Below are 26,716 nucleotides of genomic sequence, written 5' to 3' on the forward strand. Positions count from 1 at the left end.
TAAAAACAGATTCAATAAATATTGTTTTGGAGGAACTAAAACAAAGGTTTTTTCTAGGAGACAAGAAATGTACCCACAATTCTAGAATGACTTGTATGTGAGCCATTTGTTTAAAAAAACACTAGGCTATGTGTTTGTGAACACACAATTGTTTTTCACGTAGGCTATCATCATTTACAATTCCCATTTAAAATGATTGATATGTCAATGTCCACCCTGTCGCCACTATATAGCCCACCCTATGCAAGACATGACAGGGTTTTTCTAGTTGTCAGCCCACTGCTACAGCCACCACAACTAATAGCCTAACAATTAGCCTAAAAAAAAATGTAGCATTACATAATAGTAGGCTATAGGAGTAGGCTATACAAAGTATTCCATGGGAGAGGACGTCTTTCTGTAGGTCTATCATTATTTTTCCTGTTTTAAGGAAGAGGTAGGCTACTATCTTAGGTGTGGGCTCTTTATAGACCGCCCCTAACTTCCTTTCTCCCGGTCGGTTTCAAGGCTGCCCCAGCAAACGTCAAAGTTGTAGTAGCATACATGAGCAAATATTAAAAACACCCCACGCACAAGAACCGTCACCTCAGCGCCAGAAACATAGGCTATTTTACTGTCGACACGAAATTATATTTGAAAAACTGTTTTGTATATGTTTTAACACTGTACTTCTTATGATTTAAAGTCAACATGAAACAAAGTATAAATAAAGAGATATTTCAATGTCCCCATGAAATTTCCCTCTGAGTAGCAAATAGGCCGTCTTCTAAACGTTTGCACGTGCAGTGATATTTGCGAGAGGCTTCACATCCTGCATTGTGGCTTTAAGAACGGGGCCTCCTTGAAACCGTCCAGGTCCATGTGTTAGCATGGTCAAATTGATGAACTTCTTCAACGTAACAACTTTTAGAAATTACTTTTTACAGAGGCTTTTCTAACGTTTTGCATTATTGAGTAGCACGTTCCGCTTTCTTTCGCCTTTCTGTTGTTTAGAGCGTGCCTTCATTTTAACGCTAAGTATGCGCGTTTGCAGACAGGGAGTGGCGAAATATAAATACATTTTCTGCCATAACTCCACCAACTGACTTTATACAGCGATAACGTCCTTATGGTCTTTGAGTGACGGTATCTAATGGACCACTCGCCGTCGATAATAACGCAAGTAACCAGAGACGACGAGGAGGAAAATGCGACTCGTGAGGAAGGTGAGTTTGGGGAAAAAGTTTGTCGGGAACTTTTCAGCTGCGCATGACATAATTTCAGCGAGACTCGGGACAGACAGCGGCGTCTTTCAGGGCGCAGTGGTGTCACTTATGTCAGCTGGAGGGAGCTCAGCCAACGAGCTTTCATACTATCTTTTCCCTATGGGAAACTTATATTTGCCCCTGAATGGTATTGCTTGCGATACTAGCTTGGACTAAGTTTGAAGTCTGTGTAGGCCGTATACCGCGAGCAGCCGCTCAGGAGTAGAAGTAGGCTAGCCTAGCCTAGAAAAGGGACAGGAAGTTTGATTTAAATTAGTCTGGGAGGCAGATATGTCGCTAAATTGCATTTGTTCCGCATAATTTTTGGGTAGAGAGTGTAAAAAACGTCCCAGCTAATGTAGGATATATTCAGAGGGGGCGGGGTCACTCTGACACTTCACTGTTATTGTTTGAGGACTGAGCTGCTTCCAGTTTATCTCCTAGGTTTGCCAATAAGTTATTTCTATCAAAATGGACGCATAGGCTACTTGTAGGCTACTAAAAAAGTTGTGGGCTACCCTCAACCTCGCGTCGGGCCTATTACGGTATCACTATGGGGACTGGAAAGCATGGCCATTAATCTTCAGTTAGTAGGCCTAGGTAAGTGTGGCTCCTCATGTAGGCTAGAGGACACAGGGACAGTTGTAACACCTTTTTTGTAATTGTGGCAATACATGAAATACCATTTAGGCCTACACTACAATAGCCAATTTGCTATAATTTATAAACTTCACTGTGTCACCTACTGGGAAAATGCATTGAAGTGGTTTTATGACACGTACAGTCACTCCATTGTTACAACCATCCCAGTATATGCTACAGGGAGGGTTGTAACATATGAAATACAATGATTAAATTAAATAGGCTTACTCCGAATGAGAGATTCATCATTCACATTATTGTAGGCCTAATATTGTAACTATTTTAAAATAATGAAAAGTAGCCTATAGTTGATCTGCTCTGTCACAGATTTTTGCCTAAAACATGTGCTGCAAATCAAGCAATGCAATCTTGCCATGCCACATAGACGAATGAATGGTTTGAAAATGTGAAAGTGCTTCCAGACAAGTCAAATGAGTTCTAGCTTCATTTGGTATCGAGAAAACCAAGCATTAATCTCATCCCCATAAGTGTCCCTTTTTCACTCTTGTCAGCTTTATCATTGTCCCCTTATTGATTCTCTGAAGAGCATCATCAATAACTGTACAAATTCTAAAAAGGTACAGCTACAGTGCCACTATTGATGCTACTGTTTGGCTTTTTGTAAGGTCACATAATGTCCGTTAAACTTATTTGGCCTCACCAAAACTAAAACCAATAAAGGTCTAACATGACATTTTTTAGTTTAATATTTGTAATAAATGGATACAAAAACGAAGCAGTGCTGTCCTGGACGATCACCGAAAACTATGAGCAGCAGCGTTTGGAAGTATGTTGGGTTCTACACCGTGGATGGTAAAGTCACGAAGAGATGTTGTACTTTTTAAATACGTCAACTTGCAGCCTTCCCCGCTATAGCTTAGACGAGCAGGGCAGCACAGTCCAGCCCTGTGTGAGTACGCGACACACTCAGCAGAGCAACTAGGGCTGGGTATTGTCAAGAATCTCACGATTCGATTCGATTTCGATTCATTAAGTCACAATTCGATTTCGATTCGATATTGATTGAAATGCTTCGATATCGATTCAGTATCAAGTAGAAATACACAAGAAAGAGTAAAATTTAATTTAATTAAATAATTATCTATTTAATGTTATGCCTTGTGAACAAACAGCCATGGTAACTCTCTCCTATTGGAAATTGTAACATAACATCAGCACAATTGACAGTGCTGTATTAAATGTAATGTATTTAAATCATGTATAGTATTTCTTTCCTTCTCACATGACATCTTTGAACAATAATAACACATAAGAACCAGGTGCCTTCATTTCTGGTAACAAATAAAACATTAGCACAATACCAGTATAAGGTGTACAAAAGTGAAAAAAAAAGTGCTGTATTGGAATTCAGCTCTCATACAAAAACGTAAACAGACACAAAGCCAGTGCAGGTCATATGGGTTTGCTGCTCTCTGCCCTTTTGTCGCCACTTTTAACAACTCGCACTTGTGTGGTGTGCATGCGCAGTGGCGCAGGAAATACTAATATTAAATACTAGTTAAAAAAAATCGATTATTAACTTTTATGAATCGATTCGGAATCGTTCGAGAGAATCGCAATGCATCGGAGAATCGATATTTTTACCCACCCCTAAGAGCAACATAACAAATTCTGACGTGTTGTGGTTAGGGGAGCGAGTGTGCAAGCGCAGGGGGGTGGGGGGTATATTTGAATATATTTAAACAAATTACAGGTCATTTAAAAAAAAAAATTAAACTTAATTTTTTGGAAAAAGTGACCGCCCTATTAGTTATGCGTATGGTGAAGTGATTGAGAGATTGTTGTTCTAAACAAACAGCTACTAATTAATTCTACTTAGTGGCCAACAGGCATGGCTGTACTCGGGTGCGACTTTGATACATGACACTGATGCAATGGCATTCCCCTTATCATCACAATCGATATTAAATGCTTTAACTAGGATGACTGAATTCACCTAAAGATATTCACAAACAGTATTACAAAGAGCTGCAGCATGTGAGGAATCCGGAGGTAAGAAATCAATCCAAGCACTGCATAACAGTGCATCACTGTGCAGTGTGCGCACTGGTCCCTTATGTAAAACTGAGTCTGGTCACAAGGTGGCAATACTGTCCTGCTTACTATAGCAAAAGACAGCCCCAGCCTGTCCATGGATTATTCCCTTCTGGCCAAGAGGTCAGGAGTCCCAAACGTGGCTGCTATCCAGACGAGAGGGGCCATAGAGAACGGAAGAGGGGAGATGAATCCGGCCCTACTTTAGTTTCATGACCTGCTGCAGCCAAATGGGGGCATTCTAAATCCTTGCCTGGAGAAAACGTTTTCCAAAATATATATCAAAGTTGCAAACTACCATACATCACAGTCCTTGACATGTATTACTATGTTTAGTGGCATATTAATCTCACTCTGCAATGCTATAATATAGTTTTTATTCTTTTCAGGGTTGACTTTCTGCAGCACCAAGTCACATTTTCTGTAAAATGAACAATCAGCACAACAACCTCAACTGTAATAACAACAGTAGTTTGTTGTCATATGTTGAATATTGTCAGAGGCAAACATGTTCAAACCTGGATTCGATCCAACCTAAATCTGGCTTGGCCATGACGGTTCCTGCTATACCATTTGCTCCCGAGGGGTGGGAGGGGAACTGTCAGATTGTAACAGAATATCGGTTGTCAGAGTGGCAGAAAGACAGCCATGGGAGGCCCAATTCTCTCTGCGTCTGGATAGGAATAGAAGAGGATCACAGGCATGCCTAGCCCGTATAGGTCCCAGATAAGCCTATACTTTCAGCCAAGTGGGCTCAAAACATGCTGATGTGGTGCGAGGTTGTTGCTGCCCCTCAGAAATGCTGTAACCTCATTATCAGTGTCTGAGCCTCTTGAACGGGGAGGTGTGAAGAATGTTGCAGTACACTATGCTTTCCACCCATTTCTGTTCACCTGGGTGCAACTGCTACATGTACTGTAGCTACAAACAATCCCATCGGTGTGATTAATCCTGATTGAAGAAATACTCTGCTCTCATTACCTATGTGGTCTCACTCGCTAGAACTGAGCTGGCTATGGGTGTTTCTGTTCGACTTGGCTGAACTCGATTTGTAATATGCCAATGCTCATTAAAGCTATGATCAGTGTCTAGGCCCTAAATACCAGTCAAGTGTAAGTGCTTAAAGTTTGCCCCTGGTCCTGCCCACCATGCAGATGACCTAGTTGGAGATCAAGCTCCAACTCACACATGTAAAATGGGGCTGCAGCCCAAAACTTCCTTACCAAGGGACAATATTAGGGCTGCATCATCTCATCTAGGTCGTCCTCGGACGAGTCCTCCAGCGGTGTTTCCAATCCTCTCAATCCTCCATGCATCTGGCAGGTTTGCCAGTGCTTTCTGCTCCCACATCTTTCCGAAGTATGACCACATATGCTGGCCACACTTTATAACTAGATGTTAATCAAACAGTGAAGAACAAACATATTCCCAAAGCAATTGAAGCTGTGAGGTGCTTGGTGGAACATTAAAAAAAAAAAAAAGCAAACTTGCAAGCTGAAAGTAAAACAAAAGCAAATGGCCATCCCTGAACACAAACTCATTCAAGACGTTAGTGTGAGATGAAATGGCTCATACCCTTTGATCACTGGACCTTCTAGAGCAGAGATGGGCTTTTACAGCAACTGTGTCAGACCCAGAAGATACAAAAAGAGGAAAGCATTTCCTTGACCTCAGACCTGAACAGTGGAGCTTGCTGGAGGAGCTACTTGAGCTCTCAAGCCATTTCAGTGTGCTACTGTGTATCTCAGGGAAGTCATAAGTGACCATCTCTTATCTGCCTGCACTCATTAACAGACTGCTGCAGTCCACACAGAATGCAGCCTTTGACAACAACCATGTGCAGGCATTTCAGGCTGCTGCCTCACAATAAATCTCAACAAGGTGGTGAGTTGGCCTACAAACATGCTGCTTCAAACACCACTTTATTTGCAGCTGCTCTGGTTCCAAGGATTCGGAAACTGAAACTCCTGTCCCCAGAAGAAAGCTGAAACTGGTCAATGTGCAAGCACTTTCACTAGAAGTTGCAAAGAGGAATCAGCAACAGCAGGGTACCACAGAGGCAGCATCAGCAACTGTTACTTTACTGGACATGTTGTTGGGGTCTGTCTCAGAAGAAACATCCAGTCATAATGAGAAAAAGGATTCCTAATTCCAGAACATGTTGACATTCTTACATTGCAATATAGTTGGACTGCAAGCTGGACACTGTCTTGGACTCATTCTACACTTTGTTTAATATGAGGAGTTTTTAATTTTTTGTATTACTTTAGCTTGAATTTCTTTTGAAGTTTGCACTACTCATTTAAATAAGTATGTGTTTATTAGACATTTTTATGTGAGAAAAAATTTATCCAGATTTTAAGTTCCAACATTTGAGTTGGACTTTAAACTGGACTATTGTTTCGTGCACTTAAAACATATTGCACTTTTTTAATATGCAGGGGTCATATGAAGGTTTTCTACTGACAAGGTGTTGAATAGAAAGTTATTATGTAGCAAAACATCTCTGATATATGTTTGATTCCAACATTTGGGTTTAAGCTGGACACTTTTAAGCATGTTGCACTTTGTTTGATATGCAGCTGCCCTGTTTGCTTTGCAGGTTTTTAATTGTTCATACTTGTTACACTGTCTAATAGGAACTTGAAAATATTTTGAAGTTGCACTTTTGACTTGCAAAAATAATTCTTAAATTTGAGATATGACTCAAATGTTTAAATTTGAGACCTTCGGCCTGGGGTTTAAAACAATAACATCTTCAGTTGATCAAGATTTTACTGACTATCCACACAACATGGATCAGAGCGTTATCTATCTTTAATAACATGTCAGGAACCAAAGTGAAAACTAAATGATACTGGTTGAAAATAGATTTTGGTCTGTATCTTGTGACCTCTCTTATTTTGGACCTTGTCTCATTCTGTGCAGCCATACAGTCTACATGTGCAGCCCTGGGATTCTATTTGTGTTCAAATTTGTACTGTCAACATGACCATTAGGAAGCTGTGGGAATGGCTTGAAGTTGCATGTATAAAGGGTCAGTAATTTGATTTACTTATTTTTTCTTTCTTTCTTAGCAATTTCCTGACATGGAGTTTAGATGACACAGGAAGGTTTTGTTTGTGATTGTCGATGGCCCGGGTGGGAGCATGTGGCACTATACATAGAATCTCGTCATTAACCGCTGTCAGCAGCTGCTCCGGCAGACTATTTTTAGCACTCCGATGTCAGAGGAACTAATGCACAGAGCAGCGTGATATTTTATAACCCTAGAAGCTTCACCTGCCCAGTTCCTTCACACATGTGTACAAACCTTTCATCTTGGGACCATGTGAGTTATGTCCCAACAAGCATGTCCAGACTGTAATGACTGCTCCCCAGTGGCTTTGTCCACTTTCAGCTGTAGCTGAATGAAGTAGTCAACTGGCCAAGCCAAAATGAACAACACATGAAAGTAGGTCACAGGTGTTCAGGGATTGATCTTAACTGGGCTGAATAAAAAGGTAAATAAAGGTTATTACAATGTGTGTTTCCTTTTCTACAGTTATTCATGAAATGTGATCACTGTATAAGAGTGCTCAGTCACACTTTGTCTTTTTAATTTTACTCTGTATTTTCTGATTCTCTATTTCTTGGTTTGATGTCTTGTTAACAATAATTAAAACGTGCCTTTTGAAATTCAATAAAGCTTAAGGTCATACTCCATGTCTTATCCGCTAAACGAGGTATCCATTGCCCATCTTTGCTTTGGTCATCATCAGACATTTACACCCAAAGCAGGTTGACAGGTCGATGATACCCCCCCCCCCCCCCCCCCCCCCCATACTGAAGCAATATGTTTAGCCTCTTCGAGCATCATGCTAATGACTTAACTGACATATCTGACTGGTCGTCAAGGCTCAGCTAATTAGTCTTTCTTTGAAAATCCCGTCTCTCATCACTCTGACACCACTGATATGTGTTCTGCAACTTGTTTGTGTAAGTAGCTGTTGTTACATGGGATGGTGATGTTAAGGTAGATAAAATCAAATGTAGTCATTAGTCATTATCAAAGACTGATGTGTATTTATTTGATTATTTTTTTGATTAACTGTTCTTAGTGCAAATTGTAAAAACACAACAATGAGAGGATTCCAGCTCAAACCACATTCATTCAGAACAGTTTTTTAAACATGAAATCTGTTGTTTAAAAATGTCCTCGCCATAATCAATGCAAATATATTAAACTATGTATACAGGAATTTTACAGCAACATGGATAACAGCTTGGAATATAGTTTTGCTTCATGGTATCATTAATTCTGCAATTTCACATTAAAGAAGCCAGCTTAGGGGCACTCCGTTAGCGTAGTGGGTAGAGCGTGTACCATTTGGACTCAGTCCTTGTCGCGGTGGTCGCAGGTTCGAGTCCGACCCGTGTACCTTTGCTGCATGTCATCCCCCCTCTCTATGTCTCCCCATTTCAACTGTTTCTCTCCATACTATCAAATAAAGCTTGAAAAAAAAGAAGCAATCTTAACAAGTGAAACATAGTATTTGTCTTACGTTTAAATATATATTAATTATTTGTTGTATTAAAATAGCTTGTTGCGGTTTAAATGAACAAAATACAGTATACACTGAAAATATGAAATTGGTCTTGTGTGTTTTCACCTGACTTATTTTTGGGGGGCTGAAACATACACCTATATTTTGTTATGCAATGTCTGATAAACGTTTGCTGCCCCACTAAAATAGTAAAGCAACAACATGACAGAACACTGTAGGGGTCCTGTTGACAGCTGAGAGTAATTCCCAGATCAGGTACACCGGAGCAGCATTGGCCCCAATACTGACTTCAGGAAATGGATCTTGTCCTTGTCAGATGGTTCTCTGTTAAATAAAAAATACTATACTAAAAAATACTATTTCTCATTGACTGATGGAATATTACTGGAGCGAAACAATTACATGGAGAACAACAGTAACATTTTATAAGAAATAAAATCCCCAAATGTGTTGATTCTACGTCTGTAGTTGTTTCACATCGAAGAATAATTAGAATAGGCACCACTTAGCATGGTGTATAGGTTTGTGCCAGCCCAAAGTTAAAATAATGAAAGCATTATCATAAACAACAAGTGAGATTTGTGCATCTCTGTCATGTTGGTAAAGTATGAGCATCATGTCTTATGTTTCTTCTCTCTGTCTGGCTCTATTCCAGGTGCCAACGGAGTGTCCCCCTCAGAGAAGCCTCGCAGAAGAGGCATTTTCCGAAATCTCTTCTGCTGTCTATGTCACAAAGAATCGGAGCCACTGCCTGTTAAAAACAACGTCCCACTCTTGGTAGATGAAAATGGGACTCAGTCAAAAGTAAGTTAATCCCACAACATCCCTCTCACTCAACCTCTATCGTCATTAAGCGCCATCTGGTCAGTATTATGCGTAAAACACATGTTTACAGGAGCCCCTCTACCGGGTTTGGAAGTATTGTACGGCAGTCTTGAAATGTACTCCATGTTCAGACATCAATCAAGGAAACTGGGCATCACAAGAAGGGGGAGAAAGGGCAGAATTGTTACTGAGGTGGAAGTCTGACTGAAAGATAACCATCCTTGAACAGCTACTGTAGATGTGCCATGAGGAAGGCATGTTACACAAGTTGTGATGAGTTAAGTTATGCTTACAGCATAGCATACACCTGTTTACTAAATATGATTTGTTAGGTATAAGGATAAGTGATGTTGTCTGTAAACCTTTCTTGGTATTAATTAAGGGTTTAATGATAGCAATTGATCAAATATTAAATAATTAATTAATATATAGATAATCTCTGGGTAAATCTTGGTCGAATATGAAAAATGTAAATGGTTAGAATGTTTGCATATGATAGACCAGTGCTTGACAGTCAAACAATTCCCTTAAGTAACACTTTTGGACAATTGACAGTATTGCCTATGGTTTAACTGAGTATATTCTTGGAAAACAACATGACTTTTCACACTTATGGTCTGAAGATCGGGTGGCCAAGACGTTCTCAGGTGTCAGTTTCAGATTAATGCCTTAGTTCAGCCTTTTATAGAGATTTGATATTCCAGAAGTTATTTGTCACGTCTTTCCAAGCCCCCAAAATACATTGCTTGGTGTCTGGCAAAGGGGGGGTCGAGTCAAGTGCTAGTCTCAGTTTTGGTTGTGACAACCTGTCATGTCAACGTGAATGCAGCTCCTCCTGCTGTTACTCTCTCGGGCGAGCTGTGGTGTCGCTGACTCCCCCCACCAGTTGTGTGAATCTTTACTCTGAATGAATCCTAGAGTTACCTGCCTGTCATTTAGACTTGGACTCTGCAGGATCCGGAACCAATGCATGGAGTATAAACCTAAAGTACAAACAACCTAAGTCCAGACTGAAAAATACTTACATCATGTATTTGGAAAACTTGGAGCAAAGTAAAGTCCCTGGAGAAGTGGAGCCTACTGAAGCCATGCTTGCTGAACAATGCCACGTTCCCAAATTACCAGAAGATGCAGATTTTAGCAACATTTTAAAGGGGAACGCTGTCCTTCTGGAATATACTGATAAAACTGTTGTCAGCAGAGAAGTGGACCCTTCTATCCTTTGTGTGGAACATTGCGACATGAAGAGAGATGAGTCTGAACCCCACACATATTGCAAAGGACACTCTGAGAGCTTTGAGCAATACTCAGCAAGTGAAGGATTTTTTGAAACCGACCAGACTGTTGATCAGTGTGAGACTTCAGGGTTAAGCCAACCATTTGACGAATGTGCTCAGCACTGTGAGTGTTTTAAAACTTGCAAGTCCTCTGAGAGCTGTGCTAATCATAGCTTAGCTTCCAAATGTAGTCCTTGCTGTGAACATTGTGCAGAGCACCTCCAATTATTTCAGCAATGCGAGCCCTCTGATCAACAGTTTGAGTCTTTCGACTTTGAGCCTAATACGTTAGCAGTGAAAGGTGACAGTTTTGAGCATTGTGAAATGTCTGATTCCATACCTGAAGGCATGGATCACCTCGACTTACTGCAACATTATGAACCTTGTGATCAGCAGTGTGAGTCCTTTGACTCTGAGCCAGATACATCGATAGAGGACTCCGAGCAATGTGAAATGACAGGTTTCATAACTGACATCTCTGACTCAGTGGATTTATTGGACTGTGGCACTGAACTTTGTGAGTATGGCGAATTTCAGAATCAAACAGAATGCAACGATGATGATGAAGATGCCGATTATGACGATGAATATAACTATCCACCTGAACAAGAGGAAGAGCAAATTGATATGGAGCCTATTAATGAGGAATCCTGCACATTATCAGAGGATTCCTCACATCCTGACACACCTGTTCACATTTATTTAGATGACAGAGAAGATGAACCCTCTGAAAGTGAATCACACCAGCTCACTGAAGAAAACTCTCAGCAAACCACCACATTAGACGTGTCTACAGATTGCCTCGGAATGAGTGAAACCGATTTCTCTGAATCATGCCAAGATTATGAACCAACTCAACAATGTGCTACGTCAGAGCAATGTTACTCTGAAGAGACCTCAGAATTGTGCACTGAAGAAGACGACTCCTCAGATTGCTCGTCTATTGAAACAAAATCTTTTGAAACTTGCCCCGATGAGAGTATTCCTCCAAATCCCTGCTCCGATTTATCTGGGGAATCTGAAAAGGAAGCTCAGGAAGATTCAAGTGATGAGCAGACGCAGTGGGACTCTTTTGAAGATGAGGAAGAAATAGAGCAAAGCAATATCGACGCAAGTATTGAGGATACAATGGAAACACCCACTTTGGATGTTGCAGTTGAAGATTACTTTGATCTGTTTGACAGATCTGACTATTACGGACATGTGTTTACACAAACGCAACTTTACATCTCCTGCTTTGATGGGGGAGATATTCATGACCACTTTTATTTTGAAAAGGTTCAAAAAGAGGCAAGGGAACTTGCCAAAAATGCAAACAAATGTGAAGAAATCAATAAGGGAGTTCATGTACAGGGAACTGATACCTGTTTGGATGCTACTGACGATGCATCTGAAGATACTTATGAGGAAGACGAAAATCCGAGAGATGACACCTCTTGTGGGTCTTGTGAGTCTGAGGAACAACCTGAAGCCTGGATAGAAGAATCAGAATCAAGTTTAGCAGAAGATGAAGTTGAAGTAAATGAATCGGAAGCCTATGCTCCTTATGAAGAGAATTGTGAGGAAGCAGAGGGGGAAGAGGACACTTTTGATGGAGAAGCTTGTACATTCGGCAGCCATGAATCTGAAATCTGTAATGAGGAAGAATATGAGGTCTGTCCATCCTCTGGTAATGAGGAGAGTGCATATGCGCCATGTGCAGATAACATCTCTGTTGAAGGTGATGCTTATGAATATGAACAATCTGTTGCTCAGAATTCAGAGTCTCTTGCAACATCTACCTTTGGTCCTCTAGAGACACATGTTACTGACTGTGTAAGGGATGACAAAGACAAACCAGAGCCTAAAGACAATGAATGTATTGCATGTGCAGAACTGGAGCCATATTGGTCACTTGTAGACCCTCAGGAAAATGGAGAGATGTGTGAGCAAGGTGTTGAAGAATACTATGCATATCAGATTAAAAGCATTCAGTCATCTGTTAACCAAGCCCTGAATGATTTTCTTGTTGGAGGAACATCGCAAAATCAGATAATCAATGGAAAAGCTAAAGTCAATGCTTCTTCGGACGAACAAGAAGAGGCTATTTCATCCCTGAAAGAGACTGATTTAGAGGCACATGAAGAGGTCCTAAATGAGATCGAAGGAGTCGGATTCGCAATAACTGAAGTTATTGACATGAATTTAGCCAACGGACATTTTCCAGAATCAGACGATGACAGTGGATTCAGTGAAACTTCAAGCAAAATAAACGCTCTAGATATTATTCACAGTGTCGTCCAAACAAGTGAGGGAAGGGATGCAAACAGCACCTCTGATCAAAGCAGGGATTCAGAAGAGGAGCCAAGTGACGATGAATATGAAGAAGCTGACTGTGACTGTGACCACTGCATTCCACCAATAGAGCAGGTATTATACGTCTTTACACCTCTGTGAACCTATGCATCTATTGCACGTCTGTGCGACCAGGAAGAGGGAACTTTCCTCTTTGCTTTTTTTATCTGAATCAAGGGTCTAAGGCCAAATGAGGAAATTGCTTTGTGTGATTTTGGGCTATATAAATAAAACAGATTTTATTTTATTTAAGTATTGGGGTAGATTAAACAGAAGTTTCAGAACTGTTCAGAACAAATTTGTATTTTATACATCATTAGGTATGTAGTTCCTACTGTGGCAGTTAATACGTTACCGGATATCTCAGCTTGGCAGATTGCAAGGCATCCGTGTCAAACTCCAGCTGCGCCGTTATCCTCATGCGGCGGCTCATTCCACACGGAGGAACACATGCAGCAGTGTTGCATGCTGACCATTCGGTCATGCCAACTTGTTTTTAGCATCATAATCTCATTAACAAGCTCCGATCTGTGACCACTTGTTGAAGGATGAGATGCAGTGTGGTGATATTAAAATGCTCCATCAACGTGGCAGCAGCTGCAGCACCCAAGACCTTCTGTAACCCCTCCACAAAACACCACAACAATATTCAGTTTCTTAAGTGACAAGAAACACACAGACACAATGAGTTGTAAGTCCTTCATGAAAAATGGAGATGGTAATTTATTATGTTAGGTTAAATCTTACATGTGACTGGTGCTCATACTGTGGACTTCGATGGAGACAAGCAATCAATATTTCTAGGCTTTAACTCTCCTGTGGTCCTCAGGTTCCTGCAAAACCGCTGCTCCCACGGATTAAATCGAATGACGCGGGGAAGATCTGTGTGGTCATTGATTTGGATGAAACACTAGTGCACAGTTCATTCAAGGTAAGTTGGCCGGTGTGACCTACTTTTTCATAGTCATCAGTATCATTATTATTATTATTATTATTATTATTATTATTATTATTATTATTATTATTATTATTATTATTATTATTATTATTATTATTATTATTATTATTATATATTATTCATTCTTTACTGGGGTAATTGAAAGATTATCAATCACCAGACATCATCACATACTCTTCAATGACATTCTTGATCAAAAGTATTCCGAGGAGATCATTTAGGGTTTATCTCATACAAGATTAAATAGAATGAATGATTTCCCTATAACAGGAAGTAATGTCCATCTGGATACTTTAAAGCCACTATGTGTAAAATATGTATGTGGTTGTAACACCAGTCAAACCACTCGGATGGTAAAAGACAGCATTGGTGAAAATATTTGCAATATATGTGTTCCTTTAAGTCCATTCATCTCAGTGTCCCAGGGTTGCATCTGAGTGGATGATTTCAAACTATTTGCCAGGTATAAATATTTTTCTCCCAAGAGCATGTCTTATGACTGCATGCATGGTGTGCTGTTTATTATTCATTGGCACAATGCCAGTTTGTGCCAGTTGGGTGTGGATTCCATTCCATATAAAGTTGGCAAATGAAGCAGCACATGTCGCTTGTTTCTAGGCCAGAAGCAGTGACTTCTGGGCAGCCAGCAGATACTACAGGAAAAAGATGGTGTCCCATGATCACCTGTAAAACCACAATTTCTCATTTTATTTTATTTTTTTACAGAATAATTTAAAGTATTATGTGTTAAAAAATGAATTTTAGAGGTGCTGCTTGGTGGAGTTTTTAAATCGTGTTATAGAGGCATAATAATGGTATTGATCTTCTCCTCTAACACTCGTCAAGAAAGAAAATGACTACTTGCCAATATGTTGAACCATTCCTTTATTTTCAATTCAACAAGGTGTTGAATCACAGCATTTAAATAAAGCTCTGTCACTGTTGGTAATGATTGTTAGGAGCCAGTTTTAACGCGACAATTCGAATGCCCATGTTAAGGTGATAGAATGATTCTTAAACATTACGAAGCACTTCAAAATAAACTTCAAACTGATAAACAGATCAGTATTCCAGGCAACTAATATTATTTTCTCTAATTAGAGATATAATTTAGATTGTAAATGTTTTATTTTGACAAGACTTTATAAATTATGGTATTGAAATGTTAAAAAATTACCGTACTTTTCGGCCTACAAGCCGCAACTTTTTCCCCGTTTTTCGACCCTGTTATTACACAGCACAATATATATTCTGTAGCTACTGGGGATGGGCGTTAGTAATCGAGTACTCGAGTACTCCTCGTTTCAAATTATCTCGATTGGTGGATGAGGAAAATCGTTTTTTGTTTTTTTTAGTGTTTGTAGCCTTTAGGCCGGCCGGCGGGCCGCCCCTATTTTAAAATGTTATATACGTGTACAAAACGGATATAAAGTTTAACAAAATTAAATATTTTGATCCAAGTTAGATAAACTAAGCGTTGTGTCAAACAGAAACCGCAAATAACTGCCACCTCCGTGCAGCGCAGCCAGTGTGTGGTTTCCACAGCACCGCGGAGCTGAATGCGGTGCTGGAAAACTTGGAAAGTCACGTCGGCCTAAAGAAGCCAGGCTGACTTCGGGCACATTCGAGCAAACAACATTTAAGAAGCCTTTATTATGGAATATAGGATTGAGATTCAAAAGCCGACGGTGTAACGTTCCGTTAACGAGGAATTAGTCGCGGTAATTAGTCACGGACAGGAGTGAGCATTACGCGGTTGGATACTACTTCTACTGCTTTGGTGAGTTATTTAGCCTATCTGTGTTTAAATTGTAGGACAATAATTTTATTGTATTTGCTGCCCTTCTTATTTTAAATGTCTATTTTGAATGTTAGCCAACTACAGCCCATGCTTTTTTTCTCTCTCCACCGCAGACCTACTCGATCGGTTTAAATTGTGGCCCGCTTATTTAATTACTTTCAGTTAGGAAAATGTGTTTTAAACTTGTGGAAAATAAATTCTTAATATCATATGGCAACTGTGACTGTTTGACATAAGCATTGAGCGCTTTATTGCGGTCAACCGTTGTTCTGTAGACAGATGCGTTGCGTCCTAAAAATAGAAAAAAGTTTAACGAGGAATCGATTGATCCTCGAGGAATGCAAGCGATCACACGAGTAGCGAAAACACTCGTGCCCATCCCTAATAGCTACTATTGCACAAAATGGTAACACTTACGTACGTTATGCAAATATGCAACTTGTTTGTTGAAATGTGGGAGCTTCCGCAAGCTGCCATCTCTTTCCCGACAATCCCCTCTGTGCACGAACTCTTACATATGGTAATTAAACATTATAACACCTGCGGCTTATTGTCCAGTGCGGCATATAGTACGGAAAGTACGGTACCACTTCCAAACAACTGATCTTCTTCATTCACTTGTTTAATTTGGACTAAGTGTGTGAATGCTGAGTTTTTTGGACCCCCTGGGCTTTTCATCATCTAATTTATCTTCAAGTAAAAGTCTGCATGTATAAAAAAAACAAGATCTTCTCATAGAGTTTGACTGCCAAATCAAACTATCTACCTGCCAAGCTCAAGTAAACAAAAATAGCAATAAGATTTGCACTTCATCATTTTGCGTATTTTTAGAAGGCACTTGAATTATTTTTATCTGAGAGGACTGAGCTCATGTGCCACCTGAACATTAACGATCTTTTTTATGGGTGATCTGGTTTCACGATGCAGTGCCCACCTGCACCCTGAATCTAAAATGAGAGCTAAATAAAATCTAATCTGATTATTCAAGATTGAAAACTAAATCGCCAATGACACAGAAAATACTTTTGTGTATAATGCTGAATTGAGTTACTTATATTTAAATACTGTAATTTCATTAAACAGTGTCATTCAATAATTGTTCATTTACAGTAAGTAAATACTTCAGATAACATATGGAGTTTGACAAATAACTGGCTTCCTTTTGATCCGATACCTTTTAAGGTAGCATTCACTGAACAAAGTAACTAAAACTCAAGGCTCCCCTGTCACGACCAATTATGTAATGCATGTCATGTGGTGCTTAGTCCTTCTCAGGTCACGGACTGTCCTAAGGGATGTCACTGGATATTGCACCTAGTTATGTGTAAACAGGGTCGGACTTTGTGAGCTCGCTGATTAATACTAGGTTGATAATAAAAATCATTATTACTTTGACACATATATTAAAAATAGCATTAAGGAACCATTTTGATATTGGCTGTATGTGAAAGGCAGACGGAAGTCAGTGTGCTGTGTGACTGACTGTTTATTTTTACAATATTAAATTGGAAAAATGTTTGAAATGAAAGAAATTTACCTTTCTTCGCTTTATACTGAAAACTCGAGATTGGCAGAAGGTTGAATTGACTGAACTAACTGACATGCTTGGAATGAAAGAAGTGTATTTCTAAATGATGTTAAAGCTTGTATTTGTCCTTGGAGTGGGGTGGAAGTGAATAGAACGAAAGTGTGTTGTGGTGGTTGCTCAACCCACAATCTCACATAGACATTACACACTATCTGTGGACACACTTACTGTGGAAGAGGAGATGGAGAACTGTGGCAGCAAATCGCTAGCAAAACAAAGAGACCCAAAGTTGTTTTATAACTAGAACTAAAACGGCTGTGAATGCTGAATTTGCTGATTGATGGCAATTTAAAAAAAAGTGCTGTAGTTTGAGTTGAAGCTGCTTTAAATTCCGCACATTTTCGCCAGATTATTGTCGTCTGACAAAAAGAACAAAGTAAATTAATAATACATTTCTATTATTTTAATTTTAACCAGGACATAGCCAACATGTTATAATTGGGGAAAAATAATGTAGAAAAAGATGTACACAGATTCTAAATTAATTCTCACACTTCCTGGAGGGATTGCTGTTTAACTCGTTATGTCCTACTTGCATTACTTAATAGCATATTTATTTAGGCCATGGTGTAATAATGCCGTGTGCAGAACACTCTATACACACATTTGAGAAGCATATTTCAGGTGTGAGACCTGCCAAAATAAATCTAATATTTTTACGAGCCTTGTCACTTTCTGAAGCGCCTGTCAGTCAATGATGTGACGAGTGATATTATTTACAGATTAGTGTTATTTAGAAGATGACAAGGTGGCGCCTTCCTGTCTATTTGACACAACTTGACTTCAGATTTGTCACTACTCTCTCATCTCTTTTAGAATGTGTCGAGAGAAGATGAAAAATATAACTTTTGCATGATTAACACTTCTACATCTTTTGTCTTCAACAGCCAGTGAACAATGCTGATTTTATCATTCCAGTGGAAATTGATGGAACCGTTCACCAGGTAGGCACTAGATCTGCTTAAGTGACCATTTGCTACGGTCTTGTTATAAATGTTTTTAAACCTGTACCTGTAAACCACTTTATGTGCACTGTGAAATATATATTTATTACACATCCAAAACTTGTCAGAAAGAGGTTTTCTGATCTCCCAAAAACAAAAGAAAGAGACAAAAATTTGAGATCCTACATGGTAACTGCAGTTTGCACTGGCGCCCTGACAGTACAGTGGCCACGCTCTGTTGATGGCTCTAAGCAGCAGGTGGCTATTTCCATGGCCTGACGAAATGAGGAAGCGCTGGCAGGCTGGTGGTTTCTCAGAAACCACTGGCCATCAATCTCAACTCAGTGGCGCATATTATGCCCCTGCTCTTTAGTGCTTGGGAACCGCACTGGCTAGTCCCGGCCGATGTTACACGGTAACTGCAATCTGTTGTGCTGGGCCTCCCAGAAGACTGGAGCTTTGTTGTCCAAAGGGCCTGGGTCTGCTTCAAGTAATCCAGGATAGGCTTGTTAAAGAGGGGAAAGCCTATTCAGGATGACTTGGTCCAGAAACAAGGCCGACAGCATCTCAGTGGAAGTAGATCCTCTAAGTCCTCTTGGGCTATTTGCATGTGGTGTTCATGAATTAAATATTACAGCATTGTCTTTTCTCAAGCCTTTCTTATGTCATTAAAGCAAAATAGTAAAAAATGTAATAGTCGAGAAGTGGGTAACATCATACTATTCCTTTTCAACCAATATGGTGTCGTTATGCTGACAATATGTACTCTAAGTATTTTGAAGACTGTAGTCTTCAGAACAAAGAATCAAAAATCGACAGATTAACATTATTTTAAAGTTACAGTAACTTGCATATTTTGTAAAATGAAAAATCTATAGATTTTTCATTGTATACGTTTCTTTTACTTATCTTAAGTAAAAGAAACGTAACAAGCTTATTTACCGTCCTTTGACTGTGGCAGCATTTCATTTTTAGTAATTTAATTAAAAAGTATTTGTTTAATATTTATATGGTCATTTTGATTAAATTATTGCAAATCCGCAACCCACACCTATTCAAACTTCCAACACGTATACATTGTATTTGTGTTTAATTACAAAAGTAGGATAGTCTTTGGTCTCAATATGACACGGTGTCAAAATAAAGATTGAATACAGATTAATAACATTTAGATTTATTTTCATTTGTAACTCAATAGATACTCCCGTCTATTAAAACTGAATAGGTGGAGTTGTAGACCTTTGACTGGGGTCAAAATGACCCCAATAAATGTGGTTAGAAAATGTTTTTAATTAAAAGAAAAACCGAAAGAAATTATATAAAGTTATTAGGAAGAAATTGATTGATACATTCATGACAAATTGGGATGAATAAAGCACCTGCAAGATATGACACAATGTTAACCTCTGGGGTTTGAGAGGAGGTGGCGGACTCAGGAGGGGCGACCACCCCGCCTCGTTGCTCAATGGTTGAAAAAGCGCGCTAAAGTGCCCTCGAGTGTCGAAAAACGAGAGGAAATGCCTTATTGACTGCCCTTTTCACGTGCAAAACATTATTGGGTGCCCTCTAGGGTGCCCCTTCATACAATAAATGATGATGTGCCCTCTAGAACAAGAAAATTCGATTATGTGCTTTAATGAGTGCCCTGATAGTGCCCTTCTGCCCAACTGGTGCCCTTCTAGTGCCCTTCTGCCCGTCTGGTCCTTCTAGTGCCCTTCTGCCCGTCTGGTGCCCCATGGTTGAAAGAGTGTTGCTAAAGTGCCCTCTATGGTGGTGAAAATGAGAGAAAGTGCCTTATTGGCTGCCCTTTACACGTGCCCTAGGTTGCCCCTCCATACAATAGGCCTAAATGATGATGATGTGCCCTCTGGAGCAAGAATATGGCAAACCGAAAAAACATGTGGTTAGCTAATGAGGTGCAGACGTTCCTCTCTTTGGTAGCTGACGAACGGGGAATGCGAAAGAGGCGTTGCTTTCATGTGGCGTCGGCGTCGCTATTACAAACAGCTTCATCGAGTGGTATTTAAATCTCTACTGGACAACGAAGCAAAAAGCGGATTAAGAGTATGTCAGTACCCATAATGGAAAAGCGCAATTAGATGCCAAGTTATATATATATACATTTTTTGAGCGTTCAAGGTGCGGTCCTCATTCAAGTGTACAGTAAGTTATGTCATGCAAGAGAGACGATAATAATCAGCTATCACCTCAACATGAAGGAAAACAGCTTCAACTTTTTCCGTAGCTGGCTGTCAGCCGTCAAATACTGTATGGTAGCGGCACATTGAATTTTCTGCAGTCTAATCTTTACTTAAAGCAGCTATGAGTAACATTTAAATATCTTTTAAACAGCCCCATGTTTCCTCTGATAGTCATAATCATTTATATAATTTTTATTACTGCGTTTGGTCTGGTCGCACACCCAGTCCGATTTTCGGTTCGCGCACGCAGGCTCTATGGTCACATATCCGTATTGGTCGCAGATTTCAGTGTAGCGCTGCAACGCGATGTTTGAGTCGGAGCCTTGTTTGAGACAGTTATTTGTCGTCATAATGACTGATAACGGGGCTGAACCATCAAAGATAAAAAAAGAAAATGCAATGAAGAAAAGCTAAAAGGGAGAGTGATAGACGGGCGGGAGGAGGCGAGGGCGTTGCCAAGCAACTTGTATACAATTACACGACGGGAGTGAACTAGACTGCAGTGTTTACTCCTAAATGAATGAGCGGCACTAACACAAAGTTTACTTTGCTTCACCATCATCAGATGACCATTATTCATCTGAAATAGTAATTATTTACACCAACATAAACAAATTACCTCGTCGTGATCCATACTAACTGCCGTCTCTCGCTTTCTATGAGGACACGTAATCTTTCAGCTCCGTGACCGTGAGAGTAGTAGTTAGGTGACACTGCATCAACTCATTGCAATCAGGTGTATGTGGCACTGACCGGCATTAGTTGATGCAGAGTCACTAACCACTCTCACGGAGCCGAAAAGAGTCCGTGCCCTCACGGCTTTCAACACACGCACATGCACTATATTGCGTTCTAATCAATTGAGACTGGCACGACCGGCACAAGCTAGAAAACAGCTTTACGACAGCTGCCGTCGTAAAAATACTACCGCTTTTGTCCAAAGGGGCCGCCAACGAACAAAGTTACTCGTAGTGGCTTTAAATGTTAGTAAAAATGAAAGCAGCAAGGCATCTTCCTTTCTTTGGCTAAGATGTGAAAGTGCACAATGATGTGACCAACTAATTTTGGTGTTTATAAAGTCGCTAGAATAAGGGGAAACAGTGTATTTGAAGCTACATTTTTTTCTGGGGGGGGACCACCAGACCCTCCTTTTAATTGTATGAGCCCAACAATTTTTTTTAAGTGCTACATGGAGATGTAACAAGTGCCCCGAACGGGACTTTCACGGCAGCACTTGCTAAGGTAAGGGGATAGGGCCTTCCAGGCAGCGCTGCCTTTAAAGGCCAGGACACACCAATCCAACTACCCGAAAATCGCGACTGCCGATCCAGGGAGCTCCAGTCTTCCCGTCGCTGCCGAAAAAGTGCAAAGAACACACCAAAGCGACTGCTGACTTTCCGTACGCTCTGCGCTTGCGCGGGACGTAATGTCTCCATAACAGCAGGCGGCGCTAATCTGTATTGTGGCCCGAAAAAATACGGAAGCCGGAAATTATGGGACTGCTCTCTAGACCATACACATAGATATAAATACGTATTTATATTTATGGACCATAAAGAGCACAATTTTTAGCAGAGAATGTCGAGCATGGTGTCGAGCAGTCAACAAGGGTTGATGCATGTGAGTACTCGCTGAACGAAACAAACAAACGCATTAAAACGATGGCTAACTGTTGTTAGCTGTTTGTGCTACCCGCCTCACTTCCGGGCTTCACTGATTCGCTAGCCCTCCACAAATCAAATTGCTCCAACTGAAAGACTGTCCGACGACATCTACTACGACCGATTTCACGGCACACACCAAACAGATTCGTGTCCCCGACCCCTCCCGACTCTATGACGGCGATTATCGGGCCGGTGTGTCCTGGCCTTAAGGCTCCGTTGATGGAACAAAACACCATTGAGTTTGAAAAGCCACTGAAAAAAGCAATTTTTTCGCCCCTGCCCTTCAAACAGTCTGAGTCCGCCACTGAGAGGAGCCCAGTCGGTAGGATAAATGTGGGTTAGGTAGGGTTAATGTGCCACTATATTTGTGTCATTTTTCCTGGACAGAAGTAGGAATACCATCATGTGTATTTCCCCCTCAGTAGTGAGTGTTCCTGGTTATACCCCTAGCACAAATAGCTGAAGCATGTGCTACGACAACTGTGGATTTCATACTTGCGTGCCTTTTGTGTTTCCACCCAGGTGTACGTGTTAAAGAGACCCCACGTTGACGAGTTCCTCAAGAGGATGGGAGAATTGTTTGAGTGCGTTTTGTTCACCGCCAGCTTAGCCAAGGTCAGAAAGCTCTTCTCATTCTGTCTAACTTGTGGTTCAAATTATAGCGGGTGGTCATTTGCAGATGGACATAAGCAGACTAAATATGGACAGTGACTCCTGATGTTTCAAGGAATTATGCTCAAATCATTTTAGATGTGTTGGTGACCTTCGGCTCCTTCACATATACAGATTTATTTATGATACCTGCCAGGCTACCGGGTTATTTTGACCTCTCACATTTATTTCAACCCGTGTTAACCTTAGCCTTAACTTAGCTTTGTGAAGCATTCGGTGATAACTCACTTGATTAATTGGGTTTTACTTGTCATGGTTGCATACAGCACTTGGCAGCATCATTGGTATATTTGATGTGTTTAAATCAGATGGGCAGGGACTGGAAATATCCAAGCTTAAATCTTGGATTCATGACTACATACATATTAAACTTTACATTGGGATTTTAAGCCGGTTGTTTGTCGGTCTGTGTAGCACATAAGTCTCATGTTTAATAGGCTCACTGTTAAAACGTGATATGCCTAAAAACGCTTGTTAAGTACCAACATGTTAACAGACTTATATAGAATACGCATAACTAAGTTATAGTTTCATGATAGAGAGATTTTACCCCTACTGCTCCAAATACACAACCATCCCCAGTAGGGAAGGCTACTCAGACACTTAATCAAATTGCAAACAGATGCAATGGCGGTTGGTCATTGCCAAATACCAACTCTAATTTTAAAGGTCAATATTTTTATATAAACAGAGATCATATGACTTTGTTGGGTCATCACTGCAATCCACTCCCTTTTTAAATACACAGATAATTATCATCTGACTATTGGAGGGTCCAAGGAGCACTTCACCCTCTTTCAACTTTTGGTTTTATGGCTCATAACTTCATTTGGTTCTCCCTCACCACTCATAAAGGTTTAGCTGTTTATAACTGGAAAAACAGCTATACAAACCAACCACACATTACCTGCTCAGCTGAAAACAAGGTTCAAAGCTAGTGTCTAAAGCAGGGTCAACACAGAGGAGAGCAAATCAGGGCTAAAAAATAGTGAATATTGGAGTTAAGTGTATGTCATGACTCATGGGCGAGAAACGCTAACGTTGCTCTTGGTCTGCTGGTGAAGTCGAGCAACTGTTTACTAATTAGTTTCATATTTTGAGATATAATATGTAATAATATGTCAATGATGTCCTTACAACAGTTTTTTTAACCCCAAGTTGGCCAAAGAAAAATCTATCAAATTGTACCTGTAATAATTGTTTTGAGTCGTGAGGAAATAATACAACATACATAATCATTTCAGTTTCTGTTATTTAGCGCAGAAATCTTTGTGTGTTTTTTTTCTGCACACTTGACCTATCATAGGTTTTAAGAATGTATTTAAGTAATGTTAAGTATTAAATTCACATACACACATAGTGTAGACATAGAGTAATGTACACACAATTGCTCAGCACCGTTTACATCTAGCCTCTTGTTTTGTTCTGGTGACACAGTATGCAGATCCTGTGTCGGACCTGTTAGACAAATGGGGGGCCTTCCGGTACCGTCTCTTCCGGGAGTCGTGTGTGTTCCACAAAGGGAACTACGTCAAAGACCTGGGCCGCTTGGGAAGAGACCTCAACAAGGTCATCATCATCGACAACTCCCCGGCCTCCTACGTCTTCCATCCTGACAACGCAGTAAGCCACTTACATTTCTTTCTTTGCAATACACAGTTTTTTTTAGAACAATATTAAAGGTGCACTATGCTGTATAGAGGGAGGGGGATTTGTTTACATTTGCCGTTAATTTACAAAACATATTGTATCTAAATGTAATTCTTAGTCTTGAATAATTATAGTTATTATTACATCATAACAATTAAGGCACTTGATACCAACTGTAAGACTAAAACATGTTTGTTAACAAAACTGTGGACCTTGCTGCTGTGAATAACAACAACATTAAACCAGTTACTTTTAAGGTAGCTTTCCAACTTCAAACAGTGTTCCAGGGATCCAATTTTCCTTCGAGGAGAGTTTGTTTATTCAGTTATGAGGATATACCCAAGAAAATGTTCACTTCGCTGTCACTCCAAAAGTTGCACAGTGCACCTTTTTTTAAATGCAATCATTTTATAATGTCACGTCCATTTTGAATATTAAATAGCTCTCCTAAGCACACCGTATCGCTCTTCTTCACACCCTGCAGGTTCCTGTAGTATCGTGGTTTGACGACATGTCAGACACCGAGCTCCTGGATCTCATCCCCTTCTTTGAGAGACTAAGCAAAGTGGATGACGTCTACGATACTCTCCAGCAGCAGATGACTTCAAGTTAACAGGGGCTGGATACCTGGGAGGAAAAGGATCGCCAGCAGCTGTCGTCACGGGGCCACGGAGGCCGCTGGGGGCCACAGGCTCCACGCTGCTTCCAACTACAAGGACCACACTGCAAAACAAAACAAAATGCCTGTCAATTAGTCTCGTATTTGCACGGTTTTATAAAAAGGTGAAACACATCTTGCGGCGGGGCTGGGCGCTTCAGCGTGGAAAATTCCATCGGAAGGCAAAGAGAGTATCTAATCCCAGCGACAGATTTCTTTTGTAATACTAGATAAAGACTGAGTATGAGATTCAATGGCCTCTGTAGATATCTTTTTTTGCAGTGCAGCTAGTGTGCTGTTGTTATGTGACAGCACTAAGTGTTCTGTAAACCTAGATTGTGTCAACAGCTGTTCAGTGGCCATTCTACAAATGAACCACATTGGTAATTTTCACGTCGTTAAATGGCTATATGTAGCGTTTGTGATCACACGCAGCGTCACACAGAGTCATTGACGGCTCTTTCACTAATTTCTTCTTTTTTTTATTGCCTAAAATGGCCGAAAGTTTATATAGTAAAAGACAATCTTTAACATTAGCGAATTATGGTTGAATTATTCCTGTAACATGTTTCACTACAAAATACACAGTTTGAATCTGTGCACTAACTGTACGTCGTCAGAAAGCTTTGAACAAACAGTGTGTGGCTACAAGAACAAACCATATAGTGCAGCTTTTGCATTAAGATTGGGAAGAAACTGGAACAGTAGTCACGGGAAAACGTATCCAATTATCCATTGTTTATTGATTGTAGTCTTTACTCGCAACATTACAGATGATTGGATTAATCACTCATTAAACTCTTAATATTACTGGAATCTAATTATTAATGTGTAATAATAACCCTTTTATGTCTAGTATATGCCACTCCCAAAACACCTTCATTTTATTATACTTGCATGTCAACCGTTGTTGAAAAGGCTAAATATAAGACTTGTAAAATGTTGGAAAGTTTTGACAAGCATTAAGAAAAGCGCACACTGGTTGGATTTGACAAAACACACACACAGAGACTTCCCACTGCATAGAGGGTGAGATTGGTCTTGTACATTCAGTGTATCAGGGTTTTAAGCAATCGTTTTCACTTGGTTTTAATTAGGAGTTTACCAAATGTTATTTGATCATTATAGGGTTGAAGACAAATTGGCCACCACAGTCTGCAGGCCCATGAGTAATGCAATACTGATTAATGTGTGCAGGAGGAGGCTGTGCCATGGCGACTTAAATAAGCTTGACATTTGATTTCAAAGTACACTTTGATGCCTCCTTGTGGAGTGGAGTGTACTGCCTTATCGACCTGTATATTCAGTTTCATTTTGAAGGGAGGGGGGCTTGAGCCCTGATTGACTTTGCCCCAGTATGGAGCGAGTGTGTGTATATTTGAATGTGTGTGTTGGTTTCAGTGTGATTGCGCCAGTGTGAGTATTTGCATCGGTTTTGAGATTTAAAAAAAAGTATACTTTGACTATACGTGAACAAACCATAACCTGTCTTTAAACTTTTAACTTTTTTTTACTGTATGAAACATAAATATTAATGTTGTGACCCATGGTTTCAACTAGCAAGTTTTTAAAATTGCTTCTGATAAATGTTAAGATTTGAAAAAAAAAACAATATATTTTTACCTTGCATCAATAAAGCATGTTTTATTGAAAGCG

General features: G+C 40.1%; 1 protein-coding gene across 1 annotated transcript; it reads left to right on the forward strand.

The window, feature by feature from the left end:
* Positions 1 to 836: 836 nt before the first annotated feature.
* Positions 837 to 26,716, forward strand: LOC307258261 (carboxy-terminal domain RNA polymerase II polypeptide A small phosphatase 1-like). The gene is made up of 7 exons (XM_080037755.1): positions 837 to 1,205; positions 9,144 to 9,292; positions 13,754 to 13,855; positions 18,159 to 18,215; positions 22,603 to 22,695; positions 24,190 to 24,375; positions 24,887 to 26,716. The coding sequence occupies exons 1-7, from the start codon at positions 1,133 to 1,135 to the stop codon at positions 25,013 to 25,015; spliced, it is 789 nt and encodes a 262-aa protein (XP_079893881.1). The 5' UTR covers positions 837 to 1,132; the 3' UTR covers positions 25,016 to 26,716.

The sequence above is a fragment of the Ammodytes marinus genome (assembly GCF_949987685.1).
Source record: "Ammodytes marinus genome assembly, chromosome: 12".
Taxonomy (NCBI): Eukaryota; Metazoa; Chordata; class Actinopteri; order Uranoscopiformes; family Ammodytidae; genus Ammodytes; species Ammodytes marinus.